The sequence below is a fragment of the Aythya ferina genome, assembly GCF_964211825.1.
Source record: "Aythya ferina genome assembly, chromosome: 2".
Taxonomy (NCBI): domain Eukaryota; kingdom Metazoa; phylum Chordata; class Aves; order Anseriformes; family Anatidae; genus Aythya; species Aythya ferina.
In genome coordinates this window covers 25,374,208-25,393,927 of record NC_140297.1, presented here as the reverse complement: position 1 = coordinate 25,393,927, position 19,720 = coordinate 25,374,208, and the positions used below count along the sequence as shown (strand labels likewise).

Below are 19,720 nucleotides of genomic sequence, written 5' to 3'. Positions count from 1 at the left end.
CATCTCCTCTTACTGAACCCTCTCTCCAGAGCCTTGTAGTTGGGTTTGTATAGACTAACATGGCACTGTCACTAGGCCAAAGAAGACCTAGAAATGGAGTTCTGCTTGATGTGATAGAGAAACAGCCCACAAATAGCAGCAACGTGCAAGTGCTTAATCATAGAATCACAAAATGTTTTGGGAGGGACCTTAAAGACCACCCAGTTCCAACCCACTGCCATGGGCAGGGATATCTTCCACCAGAAAAGGCCATCCAGCCTGGCCTTGAACCCTTCCAGGGATGAGATCAGGTTACTTATGTTCTCAACACCTTGCTGACTGTGGCCATAAACATGCAATTCTGTCTCTAATGAGAAATGACAATGCTATTCAGTATAATAGCCTTGTTATTGGCAAATAAAAGATTTTTTTCTATTACATGAAACATAATCAAAGCTTGCTTTCTCCTCAGGTGTTGCTTAGCAGCTTCCAAGCATTACTCTCAGGACAGCAGCTCCTGTCCTGCTAGACCGGGAGGTCCAGTTCACGAGGGCCTCATTTGTATGACAGTTATTTTGCATTTTTCAGGCGTGGGTTTGAGACACATATATACCCACCGTATATAAATTTAATTCCATCTGATAATCTTGATTACACCTTTATAAAGGACAAAAGTAGCCCATTTAAAAGTAACCTCTTAAAAATCATAAAAATTGAGAAGAAATTCATTTAATCTGTTTCTCTGTATAAAGGGAAATAAATGTCCTCTGTAATGCCAAAGCAGACAGAAACATCCTCTCCTGCACAAAGTTAAGGTCATGCTTTTGAGAACATGTTTCTTTTATTTTTTTTCTTTGTATTATTAGTAATTTCAAAATTTTCGAAGATTTCTAAGATTTTGAGCCAATAAAACTTCAAGACTTTTTTTTTTTTTTTGAAAGCTGGATGTTATAAAGTACCATTTTTATATGAAAAAATCTTGTACAAAATGACAGTAATGAAACCTGCAGTAAAGATCAGGAGAAGAAGCAAAGTGTCGGGTTTTGCTGATGGGATGTCTCCATCATTTTGCAACAGGTGAGCTTCCATCAGCCCTCATCTCCAACTTCAGTAGCAGCAGAAACTGCAAACTTTTTTTTTGTTGTTAGCTTAACGTAAATGAACAATTCCTAAGGTAGTCATTTACCTCAGAGGTGCTCTATGGATATGCTATGCATGAAAATTATGAAGAACACAACATTGTTTTTCTCAAAGCTCTTTTCTGAAATGGGAGAGAGAGAGAATGAGAAACACTTCACTGAAGCACCTTGGCCATGTTTTGTTTTGTTTTGTTGACTGTTTTTTTTTTTCTTTTTTTTTTTTCTGTCCATTCAGATACAGGGGTGGATGGACATGGACCAAAGCCCACACAGAGAAACAGAAAGTGATTTTTTTCTATGATAACCATCTGTACATTTACCTCTGCCCTTATCTTCTACTATTGATAATGAATGTATTATCCCACAAAAGCCTACAGGGTGTGTAATTAGGGCAGAGACTAAAGTCATGGAAGCTCAGGAATAACAAAATAAGCATACTTCTATATGCTTTATTGTTTTTTTGGAGACATAGCCTAGAAGAAACACAAATGAGGTATCAGTAACCCACAGAAATTTGCAGTATCCACATAAGGATTTTTTGTTTGTTTTTAACCTCAGCAAGAGGAGAGTGAAATACAAGTCAAATACCTGTCAAGCAGAGAATGTCCTTGGACCAATACTGGGACTTAAACATGGGGAAAAACTCACTATGGGGTCAATGAAGTTCATGAAGATCTGAGAGCTGCTGCTTCTGAGCAGTCCCTTGGGCATGATTCACTAGAAAGACATGTTCATTTGATCTTCACACATGGTTCCAGAAATGAAATAAAGAATTTCAGAAGCAGTCTATAAAGGCCTCAATCTCAAAATAAATGTAGTCCTTGTCCCTGCTTTCAGTCCTACAACCATTGGTACCCTCCTGTCAGCAGTCAGTATGTCACAGGTCAGTTTATCAACCCTACACAGTGTCAGAGAGAGGTAATTGACCTAGAGATCTTGTTCTTAGCAAGGACTGCACCCTGAGCAAACAACAGCAGTAAACAGAGAGAATACAGAAGACCTATGTCAAAGAAATATAAGAATTAACCTGTGGTTCCTACATGCCATGATCAACTTTCATCCAGTCTCTTACAAGTTATAATATATGCCCTGTAAAATTATCAGCATCCCAAGCCTTCCTAGCTTTGAAGAGACAAAGCTGATATCTGCTACTGATATCTCTGTAGTTCTGCAAGTTTTGCACAGTACTCTGAACTATGAGAAAAATATATGTAGAAATCAGAAGAAATAGAAATAGAAGTAGAAATAGAAATAGAAATACAAATACAAATAAATAGAAATAATTGTTCATGTAACAGCATTTTTGGACTCTAGTGTTGTTGGATGTTAGAATAAAGGCACGGTAGAAATTAGTAGGTTTGAAGAATCTATTAGTGCCAGAGCTTCACGTAGTAGCTGTGATATATGTATTTCATAAAACACAGCAAGGTGGCAACTCTTAGTGAGGCTAAGCATCCTACTGTCTTGAGATTTTGCTTAAAATTCTGGAAAGGCACAGGACCATTTTAGTATTTACTCTAATTAAAAGCAACAAGCAGTTTACTTGCACTTTTAATCTTCCAGATCTTTGCTTCATGTTTTCTTTTGGTCTCATGTTAACAATTTTCACCAGTTATGTGAACATTGCTTCTGTGTTTGCACAAAAGGCAGACAGATCCCATAGTTTTCTATCTGTAAATGGGCAGATGCCATACAGGTTATCCATTATTCTCCTTCAGAATCATTAGACTCCCATCTGCCATGAAACCTTATCCAACTTCAAGAAAGGTTATCTTACCAGCCCTACATAGTGATCAGTCCATTTCTGTTCCTCACAATATTTATTTGGGTTTTGGGTTTTGACAGAGAATTCTTTGAATAAAAGGGCAACAATTTGGTTGAAGAACAAAAGTAGAAAAGTTACTTTGCTTCTTTCTCTCATTCTGATGTCATTCATATCTGCTGTGCCCTGTGTGGATATGGGACACCCATCAAGCTTCTCTAATCCCAGAGGACATCAAAATCCGTCTCATTTCCCATTGTGGCTGACTGCTGTTCATATAGACACATTCTAGCAGAATGGTGAAACCCCTGATGTGACCATATACCATGCAGTTGAACAGCAGATATTTTGCAATACAGTGCAAATTAATGTAGCACACACAGTGCAGGAGCATAATCACTACAGGAAAGTCCAAGGTTTGCTCCCCTTGCATAAATTTCAGATTTTGGTATCTGTGGTCTGCCAAAGTTCTGCTGTAGAGGCATAAGGTTTGGCTGACTTTGTGGTGTTTCTCAAACCAGAGGTTAGGGAAAAACTATTAGGCTTTACACACTGTGTTCTGGGATTTGAGTTTTCCGAATATACAATTTTTCCAAAACATGAAGAGACTCTTTCTTTTCATCACTCCAACTATCCTCCCTCTTCCTCTGTCTTTACATTTGAAATCATGCCAAATTAGACATTACATACTGAAGAAAATTTATTAGAGTAAGTGCAGAAATTTTTGCAGAAATTCAGGTGATCAGCACCTCTTTGAACCAGCCTTTGTGTGTCCCAGATATATAAGCATTTTGTTACAACATTTATTTTGCCCTAAGTTCACGATCCATAATATTCACTTGAGAGTCCAAGACATTTTACAAAATGTTAGCTACAATTTAACTGATAATCAGTTAAAAGAGGATTTATAAAAAAGGTACAGCTGTAAAGCTCTTAAAAGCAACCTCTGGGAAAACAAGCTATTGTACTGGATAGTTTTTTCCCTCAATTTCACAAACTGCTGTAAGTTTAGTTTATAATAACTGCTTTAAGTAATCTAGTATGAAGACATTTGGCTCCCAGTGTTGCTATATATTGCTATTTTAATAAAAGCTAGTGCTGCTTAGAAAACTAAGTGTAATTGTGTGATTTTGAATGACAGGCCCTATGCACAATAATTTTCTCTCTTACCTATTTTATACTTCTTCATCTCATGTTCTTGGCTTAGCCTCGTTTAATCTTATAGAGGTAATGAAATACCTGAATGACCATGGCAATAATTAAATTAATTTAAAGCAGTTTAGGTCCAAGCTAGGATCTGCAATCTCCCTTTTCCTTTTTTTCCCCTCCCCCTTACCTTTTAATTCACCTGGTTTTATGTTGTTTGTTTGTTTGTTGTCTTTTTATTTTATTTTATTTTTTGTTTTTTTTTTTTTTGGTTGTTTTTGGGTTTGTTCGTTTGATTTTGGTTTTGTTTGTTTGTGTTTTGTTTTGTTTTGTTTTGTTTCACTTTTCTGACCACTAATACCTCTTTTCACATCCTCACCATCCATACTGATGCAGCAAGTATAAAAGTCCACTTATCCTAACATACACTTCAATTTAAAGCCTTCCTAGCACACTGGGGTTTCCCTTGTCTTTTAACTGGGTAATTGCACTCTCACAAACGAGTGTCAGCATGTAGGACAACTCCTCTGCCTTCTCTTCAGAAAAGCCAGAATCAGGGGATTACTCCATTGTAAGCAAGACGTCTATCTTACATATTACTTAGTCTTCCTTCTCCAGACCTCTCATACAAAAATAACTTTATAGCTGGAATAGATCATCTAGAAATGTCAGTAATATGGAAGAAAATGGTGAAATGTGTTGATAAGAAAAGACAAAAATCAATGTAATAACATAACTAAGAGCTAGGAGCAGGTTAGGTGAAATGTCCACAATGCAGAGGAAGTAGACTAAAGGTTTATTCTTTCATCCCTCAAGTCCAAACTTCCCAACAAAGCAGAAGTATATATATGTATGTTCTGATCTCTAAATTCTTTTCTTTTAGGGCTTACTTGTGGCGACTATATTCTGCTTCTTCAATGGTGAGGTAAGTGAAGTATGGAGAGTGTATTTCCCACAGAAATTTCACACATATTTCGCAGAGAAATATGTGAAATTGAACAGAGTGAAAAAAAATTGAAAAATAGTCACTTTGATGTTTATTGGTACCAAAATGAAGTGTGTAGAGGTACAAACTTTGAAAGCACAGAAAGTCATTTTTCAGTCTGTATATACAAGAAGCACTGCATTTTTCAAAGCTCTGTGTGGAGTGTGACCTGAATGTCTCTGAGTCAGGAGAGTTAACATTACAAAGCCAATGGCACCAAATGCAGCACAGATATGGGACTCTCCCCCTACTATCTGCAATATCACACAAGGTAGAGGTCAATGAGAAAGATTAAAACACTGCACTTCCTCTCCTATTCTATATTTAATATTACAAAGGTACTGTCTCCGATAGCACTGCAGAGCAGAGGAGCCTGCAGGGCTGCCAACTCCCTTCCCTCCTCTGAGGATTAGCACTGACCTTTTTAAGGTCAGTGTTTCTCAAGTTGTGATTAAGAAATAAAAAGGCATTGAGTCAAAAATGTCTCCCCTTCTCCTCCAGCTGAATCAATGTTTTATATACTTACAAGTGGTTTTAGGTTCACTTCACTATGTTATGGAGTTGTTGATTTTGTTGTTGTTGTTTTATGTAAAAATATTTGTTTAAAACATGTCAATAGCCAGCTGCCCACTGTAAGAGAAGATCAGGTTTGAGACTAGCTAAGAAACCTAAAGGTGCTCGAGTCCATGGGACGTGACAAGATATATCCACAGGTCCTGAGGGAGCCGGCTGATGTAGTTGCCAAGCCATTGTCCATCATAATTGCAAAGTCATAGCAGTCTGGTGAAGTTCCCACTGACTGGAAGAAGGGAAACATAACCCCCATTTTTGTAAAGGGAAAAAGGAAGACCCAGGGAACTACAGGCTAGTCAGTCCTACCTCTATGCCCAGCAAGACCATGGAGCAGATTCTCCTGGAAACTCTGCTAAGGCATGTGGAAGATAAGGAGGTGATTGGTGACAGCCAACATGGCTTCACTCAGGGTAGATCGTGCCTGACAAACCTGGGTTACTGGACTAGTGGGTAGAGGAAGAGCAACTGACATCATCTGCCTGGACTTGCACAAAGCATTTTGCACTGCCCCACATGACATTCTTGTCTCTAAATTGGAGAGATATGGATTTGAACCACTCGGTGGGTAAGGAATTGGCTGGATGGTCGCACTCAAAGAGTTGTGATCAATGGCTCGGTGCCCAGGTGGAGATCAGTGATGAGTGGTATTCTTCAGAGGTCAGTATTGGGGCTGGCGCTGTTTAACATCTTTGTTGGTGACATGGACAGTGGGATCAAATGCACCCTCAGCAAGTTTGCTGATGACACTGGACTGTGTGGTGCGGTCAACATGCTGGAGGGAAGGCATGCCATCCAGAGGGACCTGGAGAGGCCTGACAGGTGGGCCTGTGAGAACCTCATGAAGTTGAAGAAGGCCAAGTGCAAGGTCCTGCACCTGGGCTGGGACAATCCCAAGCACAAATACAGGCTGGGTGGAGAATGGATTGAGAGCATCCCTAAGGAGAAGTACCTGGGGGTCTTGTTTGTTGAGAAGCTCAACATGAGCCAGCAATATATGCTTGCAGCCCAGAAAGCCAACCATATCCTGGGCTGCATTAAAAGAAATGTGGCCAGCAGGACAAAGGAAGTGATTCTCCCCATCTGTTCTTGTGAGACCGCACCTGGACCACTGTGTTAATCTCTGGGGCCCCCAGCACAAAAAGACATGGAAGTATCAGAATGAGTCCAGAGGAGGGACACAAAGCTGACCAGAGGAGCACCTCTACTGTGAAGACAGGCTGAGGGAGTTGGGGTTGTTCAGCCTGGGGAAGACTCCTAGGAGACCTTACAGCAGCCTTCCAGTGCCTAAAGGGAGCTTACAGGAAAGCTGGGGAGGTACTCTGTGTCAGGGGGTGTAGGGATAGCACAAGGGAGAATAGCTTTGAACTAAAAGAGGGTAGATCTCGATTAGATATAGGGAAGAACTTATTCAGTCTGAAGGTGGTGAGGCAGTGGCACAGGTTGCCCAGAGAAGCTGTGGATGCCCCATCCCTAGAGGTGTTCAAGGCCAGGTTGGATGAGACTTTGAGCAACCTGGTGTAGTGGGACTACACCCTGCCCATGACAATTAGATGGCCTTTAAAGTCCCTTCCAGCTGAAAGCACTCTATGATTCTATGATTTAAATTCCTGCAGTAAGCCATTTCCAAAACATCTTGAAAATAAAAATGCTCTTTCACTACACCAGGAGCGTTTAGCTATATTGAAATAAGCTCCCACATTAGCTTAGAAAAGCTTTAAAGTCCTCTAAAAAGTTAATTTTGAATCCAGAGCAGATGAATTAGACACAGAGCAAGATCTGTGGTGCTGACACTCAGTATGTCACCCTAAAGAGATACTTATGCTTCTGTTTATCCCTGTGTGATATTTGCAAGTAGTTAATTTCCAGAAATGATGTGACCACGGTGATGTTTTGATGGTGACTTGAAGCAAGTTATCTTATTGATAAGGTGCTACCAGCTGGTTTGCTAACTTTTGAGATGGCAGTGAATATTAAATTCTGCCATCTCGTTTTGACATCACTATGCATTGCTTCTGGCTGGCTTGCTGCATAAATGTACAGAAAAATGAAACAGTAGAAATGATGAGCAGCATCCTGCTGAAATTCTGTAGCATGGCTTCTCAGGCAACATAATAAGGAATTAGTAAAACATGAGTAGTTAACGACACCAAAACCTAAAATGAATTGATAGCTTTAAAGATCGTGTTACAGAAAGGTGCACTTTCATTTCAGAGATGGGTCCAATTAAGCAAAGTTGGAGATGTTCAACTCTTTTTCCATACCAAATATCTGTCCCCAGAATCTGCAGGCTGCCACCACCTTTCTCCTCCTCCCTCACTGTCATCACTTTCTGTCAAAGTCCAGTCTCTGTGCCCTGCAAATACAGAAAGACTTTTGGTTCCCTCTAGTAGGGAGGAACTGGCATGAAGAAGCAAAGGAACAGCCAGGCAATTTCTGAAACATTGTCTCCCTGTAGGAGTGGCTGCAGAGCTATGTACAGGCGGTGTTCCAGTATGTCCTCACTTGCCTCCAAACAATGTGTTACCCCAACATCCTGGTTCAGCGTTGCTTTCTTTCTCCTTCATTCCCCTCAGGGTCACCTTCAACTTTTTCAGATCAGATTTTGCAAAAAATACTTGCTTTATATTTTATAGTTTTAGGGTGAAAGATCAATTACTCTGTAATTCTCCAACTCTAATGAAAACATATGGATTTGTGCCTAGATTAAAAGCTGTAGCAGTGCTAAAATGAAGAAAAGCAACAAGCAAATGAACAGAAAACATAACATATCTTAAAGACTGTTTGTTTCTTCAATATTTTTAATCACATATCTAATTGCAAAGTACTGTTGGCAAAGCCACAATGATAGAAAAACATATCCACCTTTACAACTTCAGTAATACAATCTTCAAGTTACCCAATAATAGATATAACTTGAGCATCTGCTTGCCAACATCATGGTAGACATGCATATCAATTAATTCAAAATACGATTTCAGGGTACCAAGGAGTTTGCCTATCATGTGATCTAACCTATAGAGTATTAGGCAGAAAACTAAATGCCACATTCCAGGAATGAAGCAGTGTAAAATACATGCATGGGTCTCCTTCATTTATTAAGTAGTGTATTACATTTAATTTAGAATTCATAATACATATATTTGGATTAAGTAAATACACCGTATTCATACATGATATTCAGTTATCCAACCTCAGAGACACTGCACTTTACGGACTTCTGCTTTGATTGAGCTCCTGTTAGTAAGCTGCAATAACAGCCTGTGGTCCTTATACAGACTGATGATGCACAGTCTGAATGTAAATCCTGAATAACAGCAATATTCACCAAAACCCTAGTCACCTCCAAAAGCCATTTTGACATATATGGTGGTCCATACACTCACACACAAACAACAAAACTCTTCCCTGTGAAAGGCCATGATCTGAACATCCACTTCTGATTGTCAGTGAGGCATCACTGAGGGGACACATCTGGAAAGGTCAGAGCCCAAAATGGGAAGAAAAAAGAAATGGCTTCAGACTGCGTGGAGGATTAATGTCTCCTCGATGGAGTGGCTGATCAGAAATGTTCATCAGGGTCAGGCAGTAAGAACAAACAGCCCAGGCGGTTTAGGTTTCCCAGACATACTGACTGTTTTTTGGTGGTGTCTGAGTTTTTTTCACCACTACTCCAATTTTCAAAGTTGTTGCATCTGCTGCAGACATGCAGGCTGTCTAACATGGCCATCGACAGAGATGTTGGGAAAGCCTCACATTACTTTCTTATAGGAAATGTTATTCACCATTCAGGGGAAGATTTTTTAGAATTTCCCATTAAGGTGGGCAGAGAGCCAACGCTGACACCTCTCTCATATAGCTTCAGACAGTTTGGTGCTACTTGCATCACCACATTATCAATAAATATCAAGCAATCATGTACTAGAGTAGCTGTGTTGGGCTGTGCCAGAAAAGGGAATGAAAAGATTATGACCCCTTTCTTCCAAGTCCATTTATTCCTGCAGACAGATGAGGTGCAGATATAGAGAACACTGGAACAAGCTGTGGAATCTCCTTCCCTTGAGATATTCAAATGCCATCTGGACACAATCCTGGGTAATACTGTAGGGGACCCTGCTTGACCAGGGGGCTGGACCAGATGATCTCTGAAGATCTGTTACAACCTCAGCTATTCTGTGATACTGTGATTAATTTTAATACCACAGGAGACGGAATACTCAGTGATTTGCCGTTTTTTTAGTGGAATATTTAACTTCAAGGCTGAAATACACAAAATTTGCCAGGACAAACAGTGCTAAACTCAGTACCACCTGACAGTGTTTTATATTGCATTTGTTGCTTGCTACATCACCAGTCTCACTTTATTACCATAAGCCTATCTATAGAAAGAAATGTAAAAATACTAATGAGAAATTGAACCAATGCCTGCATGCATGTGGAAGAACGCATAAACAGTGGACTTCCCCAGGACTTAAATGATAGATCTTCTCATGCATTTTCGTATAAAATCTCAGTGTCCGGCAGCAAGGTAGTTTCTCAGTCCAATAACAACAGTTTTGTGCAGATGATACAAGGTCTCTTCAACAGTCTGCTCACCAGACCATATTTCCAGGCCTGAGACTACTTCTAGACTGCATGGCTGGCCAACAAAATGGAAAGTCTGTTTGGAAAAAAAACAGCCATGTGCCAAAGAGGCATGAATGGGTAATAGAGAACAGGAAAACATTTAAAGTATTGAAGAGCAGAGAAAAAGAAAATCAGACTTCTCATTTCTCTAGGCTTCTCTTCCCTTCATCTGCAATCACAGAGGAAAGCATGGCAGGAGACTCTGTGGTCATTAACACATTATGGCTGTGCATGTGATTTTCAGTAATACTGCTTACATATTTTAAATCCATGCATGAACAGTTTTAGTTGGCGCTGAACTCTGATCATCTGAGATCTTTGGAACTGGGGCTGAAATCTAGATTAACACATTGCTTTACTCAAGTGCAGCAGCTCATACAGCCTGGTAGCCATTTTCAGCCAGGCTCTGGTATGGGCCAGAACTGCAGTGGAGAATAAAAACACAGCTGCTTTGACCTGGTGCTCTCACTGCTCCATGGAGCCTTTTTAATGCAAGCAGTTTGAGAGCTCAGCTGGAGCTCATCACCCCCACAGTGTCTCTTCTCCCCATGCAAAAGCAATGAAAGCCTTTCCATTGATCCTGGGGTCTGTGCAGGGTGCAGGGGAAGGGGAACTGGGGGAAGAACAGGAGGGCTGTAAGTGCACAGGGTTGCCACCTGCAACCAGCTCCTTTATGATACCAGGAAAATCCATTGACTTAATCTTTCTTATTTCTTCTGCCAGTCCCTCCCCATAGCTTCTAGAATGACCAGTCCACAATATTCATGTGGAGCACTGCAATGTTAAGAAGACAATTTTGAAGAGTACAAAATCTGTACAGGTTTAAACTCCTTATCATGTGCTACAACTGCATTACTCTTTCATGCAGTTAATTCTTTCTCACTGATACACTTTAGCAAGGGTGTGATATAAAACATCCATGCGTGCATCCAATTTCTTAAATCTTGATATTAGATATAATAATCATAGAATCATAAAGGTTGGAAAAGACTTCCAGGATCATCTGGTCCAACCGTCCCACTACCACCATCACCCACTAAACCATGTCCCTAAGCACCACATCCAACCTTTCCTTGAACACCCCCAGGGACGGGGACTCCGCCACCTCCCTGGGCAACCTATTTCAAGGCCTGAATAAGCTCTGTTCACAGCCCTGGTATCTAAGGTTCTTTGTAACTATATGCCTTTTCTATGCTTGATATCTAATTAATCTGCATTGACCATTTGTTTTCTTTATGTGTTTTTCTTTAGATGATAAAAACTCTAAACTACTTTGCCATGAGTTAAGTGATAGCAAAAAAAAGATCTAGTATTGGAAAATTGTCTTTGATATAATTTTCTGTTATTTTTAAAGAACTGGTCCAGCAATGTTTGTTTACTCATGAAAGTAGTATTCCAAAGTCAGTGCAACTATTTACATGTGTAAAGATTTATAACATCAATTCTTGTGCCTTGGTTTGTGCCTTGGCTTAAAAATAAAAAGCCGAAGCAATTGAAATATCCATTCTTGGCATGCTGCATAGTCCCGCTGTACACTCAGTAAGCATCTCGGATTCACAGCAATTCCTTATGAAGCCTTGTCCTTATGTGACATGAAGCAGCTTTCTGGCAGGCAGCTGTGGGCGGGGAGTAGATAGCATTTTACTATATACATATTAATGGAATGATTAGGACTGTGAAGACATAGGAAATATTAAAGTTGTTCAGACTCATTTACATGAATCAAAGGTGCTGTTCTGCACAGAGCCTAGGGAGGGACCTCAGACAACTCCCTGAGCAGGAATGACACACAGTGCCCACCACAACAGGTGCACGGGAGCTCCTGGACTCTTCCAAGTCTCAGCACATCACCTGCATCCTCCTGCCTCCAGAGGGGTGGTAACTGACAGCACATCGTTCTGGCAAACTGCTCCTGTTCTCACATTTGGCTGGCTGGAATAGCTGAACTGAATGAACAGAGCCAGGGTTTGCCCACCCTCTGCTCATGTCTCAGCACTTCCTTTGGGAAGGAACTAGCCAGTGCCAGCACACCCGAACGTGCAACCGGAGAAGGGCTTCTTATTCCCTGGCAGAACTCAACAGTTTAAGTCATATCCTAATGCAGTGTATAACATCACTCTGAACGTAAATGTTGAATCAAATGTTTTTCTCCTAGAAGATGAATGTCTAAAAGCTGAAATTCTCTGCTATGCAGAGGGCTATGGCCAGTGCTATTTTTTTTGCCAGTGCAGAAAGTGTTCTTTAATTACCAAAACAAGATCTCAGTTAACCTGTACTAATCTTCCAGCTCTTTCTGTAAAAAATTAGCCCTGGTAAGCTCTTGAAGTGTTCTTATAGTTTGCCATTCATGGCCAGTTTTACTCCAGGTTAAATTCCTTCAAGCAAGATGATCATTTGGCATTTGCCATTCCAAGGGCATGGATCCAGGTGCAGCATCAGATGGGCTGTAATATTAATCCCTTCCTCTTCTTCCCTCTTCTGCCACAGCATCCTGCTGTGTTCCCATGCAGCAGTCTGCACATTGACCTCTTATGGGAAGAGCTAGCACCTACCTTCTCATCACAAGCAGTGACCATTGCAGAAACTGTAATTGTTGCCAAGGGTATGCAGGAAGGGACCTAAGGCCAGGACTCGAGCAACTGCTTCTGCTCCTGGAGCTGTGAGGAGAGGGAAGGAGAGAGGCAGACAACCTGATAGAATTAGACCTGGTGCTGTTTCCTTTTTTTTTTTTTTTTTTTTTTTTTCCTATTTCCTGCAGCAAATTTTAAAATTGATACAATTTTAGGAGTCTAGGTCATGCCTCACCCTAACTACACATGTCTTTAACAGGTGCAAGGAGCTTTGAAAAGGCAATGGACGCAGTACAAAACCCAGTGGGGCCAAAGGCGCCGAGAACACTGTTCCACCCGATCTACCTCGTACACTGCAACGTCAATCACAGAGGTCCCCGTGTACCTGTACCATCATGATTCCAACAATGAGCAGCTAAATGGAAGATACATAGATGACTCTGAACTTGTTGCATTGAAATCTGGAGAGACGTCTGCCTAGCTCAGCAGCAGCCACTGCAAACACACCATTTCACGTCCTGCATGTGAACAAAGAGAGGGAAAGGGTGGGAGCACAGAAGCCTAAGCCACTGGGGGAGAACGCAAGACCAGGTGAATGGACACGTCATATCCAAACCACATTGGCCTCTGACAGCAATGGCCTAGAGAGAGTCTGACGCAGAGGTGGGAATGGCATTTATTCCTATTGAGCATGGACTTGCCCACCAGGCTACAAAATTCCCACACCTCCTGACACTGGCCATATGAAGTGACAATTTGGCAGAAGCAATGGTGCCAGGGAGCCCACTGCAAATAGGAAAGAAAGAACCAGCATGTAGCAATGGGAAACTTTCAGCACTTTTTGCTTTCAATACTTTTCTTTAACAAGAGATCTTAAATATCAACTTTCACATGATGTGACTGGCTTGGAGTCCTTTACTTTTCCCCTTTTAAGGAACTTGTTGACTTCTTAAAAGATTTTGCACATTGCGAGACAAATCAAAAAGATGAACAGAAAAAGAGTAATTACAAAGTATTCAAACATTGATGATCTTCAATGGATACCCCAAAATATATCCGTCCCATTAGCAGGTGCATAAAACAAGGGAAGGTAAAACAGTATTGTATAACAAGATCTCAGACAACCTCAGAGGAACCAACCAGGTCTTTAGGCTGTCTCACACTCCTCCTGAAGGCATCTGAAAATAATTGCTGTTTAACAATACTAGTAATTCAAGAGTATTTATTTATAGGAAAAAATTGTCACCCTATTACTCTATCCAGAAACTCATCATTAAGGCACAATTCTTTCATTTTGAATAAACTGTGAAATTTGTTTGGAAATAATGATTTTCTTTAATAGCCACTCTGAGATGAATGCTAAATGAATGCTTGCTTCTCTGATAAAATTATGATCATGGCAGTAAGGGGCACCAGGTAAGAAATGAGAAACTAATGTCATAGGACAGGAAACATCTATTTTTAGAATGTTTGCTGTTCTGAGTCCTTCACTGTTGAAGGTGACAATTTCATGTGTGAGTCTGTCACCAGGAAAACAAGATGAACATACAGTTTTGTGAGTAATAAGCACCTTCTATCACACATTCAAAGCATCATTAGAGTCTCTATGTGATTACTGAGACAGAAATCAGGTCAGGGAGAAGCTGATTTGCAATTGGAAGTTACAATACTGTCACTGCAAAAGTTCTGTAACCCACAAAAGAAATAAAATAGGTGAATTTCCCACATAAAGTGAAACAAAAATAATCCGCAAGTAGCAAAAACAGTGCCAAGGAAGTTTTGCAAGTATATGAATGCTCTGACATTTTGTGCATAAAATGTTTAATGAATATAATGCCATTCCTTCCTGCATCTTTGAAATACTGTCCTGCAGATATCTCTCTCCCCACACCTTTGCCTTTTGTTTAGATGTGCATGGGATATTTCAAATGCTAACAACTTCAAGGTACTAATCAGAGTCTTTAGCTTCAATGAAGTTGTGAAGTTATCAGTCCTCCTTTGTTTTCCCTGCTAATACACTTGCATATGATGCTTCAAACCCAGCCTACTCAGGAAGACATGGTCAGAGGAGGAGGCAGCTAAAAGTGCCAGAGGTGGTACTTGCTCAAATGCCTAAATTCCATCCCTGACATGGGAGCTGTAAAAATGCTGCCTTAAGTGGCAGATGAATAGGAAAAGCTGGGATACCATCTTTTAAACTGCAGCTGTATTCATGTGGGACTTCTTTCACTGGTGTAAAATTTCTTTCTTTCCTTCACTTGCTTTCTGTAATTCCATCCATAATGATTTTTTCTCCTTAGTACTGCATAAGGTACTTAAAATATTATGGGTTAGAATAGTTTTTAATCCAGATCTTGTCAGATAGTAAAGGAGAAAAGAAAAAACTGCAATAAAGTGCTTGAACTAAATGTCAATTCATTTGTAATTTTAGAGGTCACAAAGTCCCTAAACCTGCAGGTCATGCTGTGCCAAGGAAGGGCTGCAGGACAGTCTGCATGCCACAGAGTAAAGTGCATTCTAGAGAGTCCCATGGGAAGAGGTCAGAGGTAAATCCTGACATGAACCTTCACAATCTAATTCAGATTCTATTGAGATTAACAGGAAAATCCCTGCTGATTTAGATGAGTGGTGAACAACTCTATTTATCATTTAGATATGACTTACATAATACAGTTTGGCATAGACATCAACAAACAGAGAAATTCATTTCTAGTGATTTGGAACCATTTTTAAATAGTATTCAGCTGGGCTGTTTTCCCTTCACTGACACAGCTAGACTATGACAATAAACTTTACTATTCATTGAAAATTTCAAGTGGAGATATGCTGAACATGTCTACCTACATGAGACACCATCTCGCTGGAACAGTCCCTACCAGGAATGAGTAAATGAGGGATATGTGCAATCTCAGTGCTATGAGACAGGACCAAATCCTCATCACACATGCATGAGGCAATGCCTTGCAGGAGCGGGGTGTGCTCCATTTGTGCCACAGGCACACACGCAGCCATTGCATACCACCAAGGCTTCCTCCCCAGTGAGCAGTGAGGAGCTGCTGATGTTGCCACCACAGAACAAGAGAGGAACAGGGGAACAAAAAGTAACTGCCCACCAACACTGCAATTCATTGCATTGTTTATCTCATGGAATATCTACAGGAAAATGCAAACCCGTGTATTCATTCATTTTTTCTTTAGAGTTCAAGGAATGCAAAGGCAGTTATATTTTATAACAGTATTCTGCGTATTGATATTTCTGCATTTACCAATGAACAATGGAAAGTGGGGGATTAAAAAGGCAAGGTGTCTCTACTATGAATGCTGTATTTCTAAATAATTTTGAGGCACATTGTGCTTCCCAGGAGAGCTCCAGAAAGTACTCTTTGTTTCTAAAGACACAGATGAGCTGATTGTAAAAGAAGTGTGCATAACAGAGAGTTTAATGATGATCATGCACACATAAGTACAAGTTGTTTTACAGCCTGTTATGTTCATGTGGATGTACAAAATTGAAATGCTTTACAATTATACTGATTGTTTTCTTCATTCACTAGGTTTTTTTTTTGTGTTTTTTTTTTTTTGTTTGTTTGTTTGTTTGTTTGTTTTTTTCTCATTCTGTTCAGTACAATGCTCTGAAATGCCAAATTTGGAATCTTGGTTTTGGGATATTGGTTTGGGGATCTTGTTTTTAGCTTCAGGTGTTGGAAATGCGACATAGTTGTGTCAGTCTTTTTGGCAGCTTTGGTTTCAGTGGTGTGGCAATGACTCGTAGCCACTGAAAATTTGGTGTAAAATGCATACCGAGTTTAGTGTTGCCATCGCCCCAGAGTCTGCAGGAAAGGCTTTGTTTTAAAGATACTTACTCAATCATTTCTAATTCAACATCTTTTTCCAATGGGAAATGCTACCTTTCTTCATCTAAGAATGGCTTGAAATGCTGTCATTGTGCATACAAGGTGAATTTCACTTCTGTGCTTTATAAATAGCACCATACACTAGTGACAATAATATTGGGAATGCTGGTTTCACCTTAATAATTACAATGTCGGGGCAGTAAGGAGTTCTGTCTTTAATACGTTTCACAGGAATGGCATAAATGCATAGTTAATGTATCAGTGTATCAAAAAGAAGGAAAAGGATCCAATGCTTGGATCAGTGGATTCAAGGTATATTTTCAGAGGAAACCAGCCTTATGTTAAGTAACACTGCAGTATCTATTTCCTCTCAAACACCAGATCCAGTGCATGAAAACTCAGTTTAGTGAACAGTTGCTCTGGCAGAAAGCTTCATGCAGTTGCTGTGTTTGAACAACAGAATCTATGAGGGATGCTGGATGGTATCCTTTATTAGGTACAGAAACAGCACAAAGGAAAGACTTAATTTGGCATGGGATGCTGAAAGAAAGCCTTTTTTTATTATTTGATTTACTTAATAAATAAGTTTTAGCTGAAATAATAGAGCAACAAAGGTAGAAAAGACAACTTTATCTATATTAAAATTCTTAGTAATAATGCTACCTTAATTAAAAGTCTGCCAGTATTTCCATTACAAAGTGCTCATGTGTTTATAACACAGCAACATAGCGTTGTTTTGGGATGAAACCAACCACACAAATGGGGTGAATTTCTATCCTGCTTTTATGAATCCAGCTCCATCCTTTGCCAACCTTAAACAAAATCTGAGATATTTTTCAAGATGCAAATTCTAAACACTAACTATGTGGAGGGATCTGCATTTCCAGGGCTTTGAATTTTAAAAGTCAGATGCATCTTTTTGAAGCTATCTATGCATAGCTATTTGATTACTGCTCAAAAATATAAGCATTTGTAACCTAAAACTCATTTGCATTGAAACAGCAGTGGATCCCATGCCAACGACTCTACGCAGGGTGTGAGAATACCCACTCTGCCCTCTGGCAGCAAGGAGACGTGCATGGAAGCCACATGCTCTTTGGACCCAGTCTAAGCCAAATGAAAAAAAATAAATAAAGGGGGGGGGGGGAGAGATTTTGCGACTCACAGTAATGGCAAACTGGGAATTTTATGTTCCTGGGGCAGCTGGGTTTCTGCCATTCTGTGTGTTCCAGGAGCACCCGTTTCAGAGGGACTGAGGAATGGCCTTCAGAAGGACTTGGCAAAAGGCAGGCACGAATCCTCCACTGCAAATGTCGTTGGGCAGCAGTGAGGGAATGTCAGACCTCCAGCTCACAGCACAGCCTTGGGAGGAAGCGCATGATTAATTCCTTAGTCAACGAGTGAAATCTAAGTGCCTGGCCCACTCTGTGACTTAGGAAGGTGCCAGAGTTATGCTGCTTTGACAACTCCCATTCTTTGGCATCTGTGGCAATTATGGCACTTATAAGGTTTAAATTATTGTTTTTGTGAGCTGTGTATCGTTCTGTGCAGTATTTTGCAGATACTTCCAGATGATTCACAAATCTATATTTAAGCACCCCTTTATTGAGCACTCAGAGAATCACTGAGGGAAAAAAAAAAAAAAAGTATTTCTCAGAGTCTCCAACATAGACCACTATGTTCCTCTTAGCTCCATTCCTCTCTGGACAGCTCTTTTATCCAGTAAAATTAAGTGGTGAGGAGGTTGTCATTACTGAGCATGTCACACCACTGCAGAAAAAGAAAGCATCACAGCAAGATGACTAACTGGGGTATTGGATATGACTGTCATGAAGCATACATAGGCACAGATAGTGTTAGGGATGATTTAGGCCTCGATCATCCTGCCTTGGCAGAGGGATGACCTGCCAATATCCTGTCAAGATGTATTTTCCATGATTTCATTACAGCAGAGGTGGGCACTGTGCTCTTGTTGGGGCAGGAAGGTGCTTAACTCTCCTTATATGCTGAGATTTTCTTCCCAATCCAGTTTTAAGATCTCACAAACCTATCTTTAAAAGGAAAAAAACAATATTGAGTCTAAAGGGTATCAGATCTCTACACTGACTTTAAGAATCCTATTTCTTTCCTGTCATTGCAAGTAAAAGCAACTTTGAGAAGTGACTGCTGGAGGTTATTTTGTGTGATGGGCAGCAGTGTGACTAGATGCAACCCCTCCTTTTCCAAGTGCTGATATTAGTTTGCATAAATGTGTTCCCTCATCTGCATTTCTCTCCATCAGTACAAGAAGTGTTAACTCTCCAATCTGTGCATTCTACAAATTTTCAGGAGGAACATTTTGCCTGTAATGTTTGCACTTTATGTTGACTTGCTGTTGATCCAGACTGACAGACTGGAAAGTGTGCATTGTAATCGAAACCAAGTCATAGCTTTCAGGTGCTTGTCCAATATTGTTTGCTTGTTTGTTTAATTAAAAAAAAAAAAAAAAAAAAAAAAAAAAAAAAAAAAGTGAAATTATAGAAATGGAAAGTGCAGATTTAAAACTAAATTAGGGCTAAAATTCTGAACACATAGATCAAGTATCTTTAGAACTACAATAAAATCAACTATCAACTTTCTCTTTTTAACAGAATGTAATCACGTAACCTGAAAAAGCAACATATAAAAGCTCTTGAGATGCTGAACATTAGAAAAAAGGCACAATAAAGGGGCAAACATCTGGAAATTATAGGCAGCATACATACATATATATTATATATATGGGTATATGTGATATATGAATATATGGGTGTATATAAGAACCTCTGTTCACGTAGAATATGACCCCCTAGTGGCCCCAGAATGCAAGAACCATACGTGATGAATGGGAGACACTGTGGGGCCCAGAAGGTACATTGCCACCTTTAAGTACCTTCATGCTTTCCAGGGACCATGTACTGAGCACAGGCAACTGGGGTCAGCCATCTGCCCGCTCCAGCACCAGGCTGGTTGATGATGGGGATGACTGGGCCAAGAGATGCTGGCCACGCTTGTTAAAACAACACTGAGCTCATGACAGGGGCTAGTCAGGAGACAAGCAGAAATGATCT

At 40.2% G+C, this 19,720-nt stretch overlaps 1 protein-coding gene across 6 annotated transcripts in view; it reads left to right on the top strand.

Annotated features, from left to right (window-relative positions):
- Positions 1 to 19,154, top strand: part of CALCR (calcitonin receptor) — a 173,827-nt gene extending 154,673 nt beyond the window's left edge. For all 6 annotated transcript variants that reach the window (XM_084507315.1, XM_084507313.1, XM_084507312.1 and 3 more), the window contains 2 exons: positions 4,910 to 4,951; positions 13,037 to 19,154. In XM_084507315.1, the coding sequence (XP_084363441.1) occupies positions 4,910 to 4,951; positions 13,037 to 13,258 (264 nt within the window). In that variant the 3' untranslated portion in view covers positions 13,259 to 19,154. The remainder of the gene's footprint in view (positions 1 to 4,909; positions 4,952 to 13,036) is intronic.
- The last annotated feature ends 566 nt before the right edge of the window (positions 19,155 to 19,720 follow it).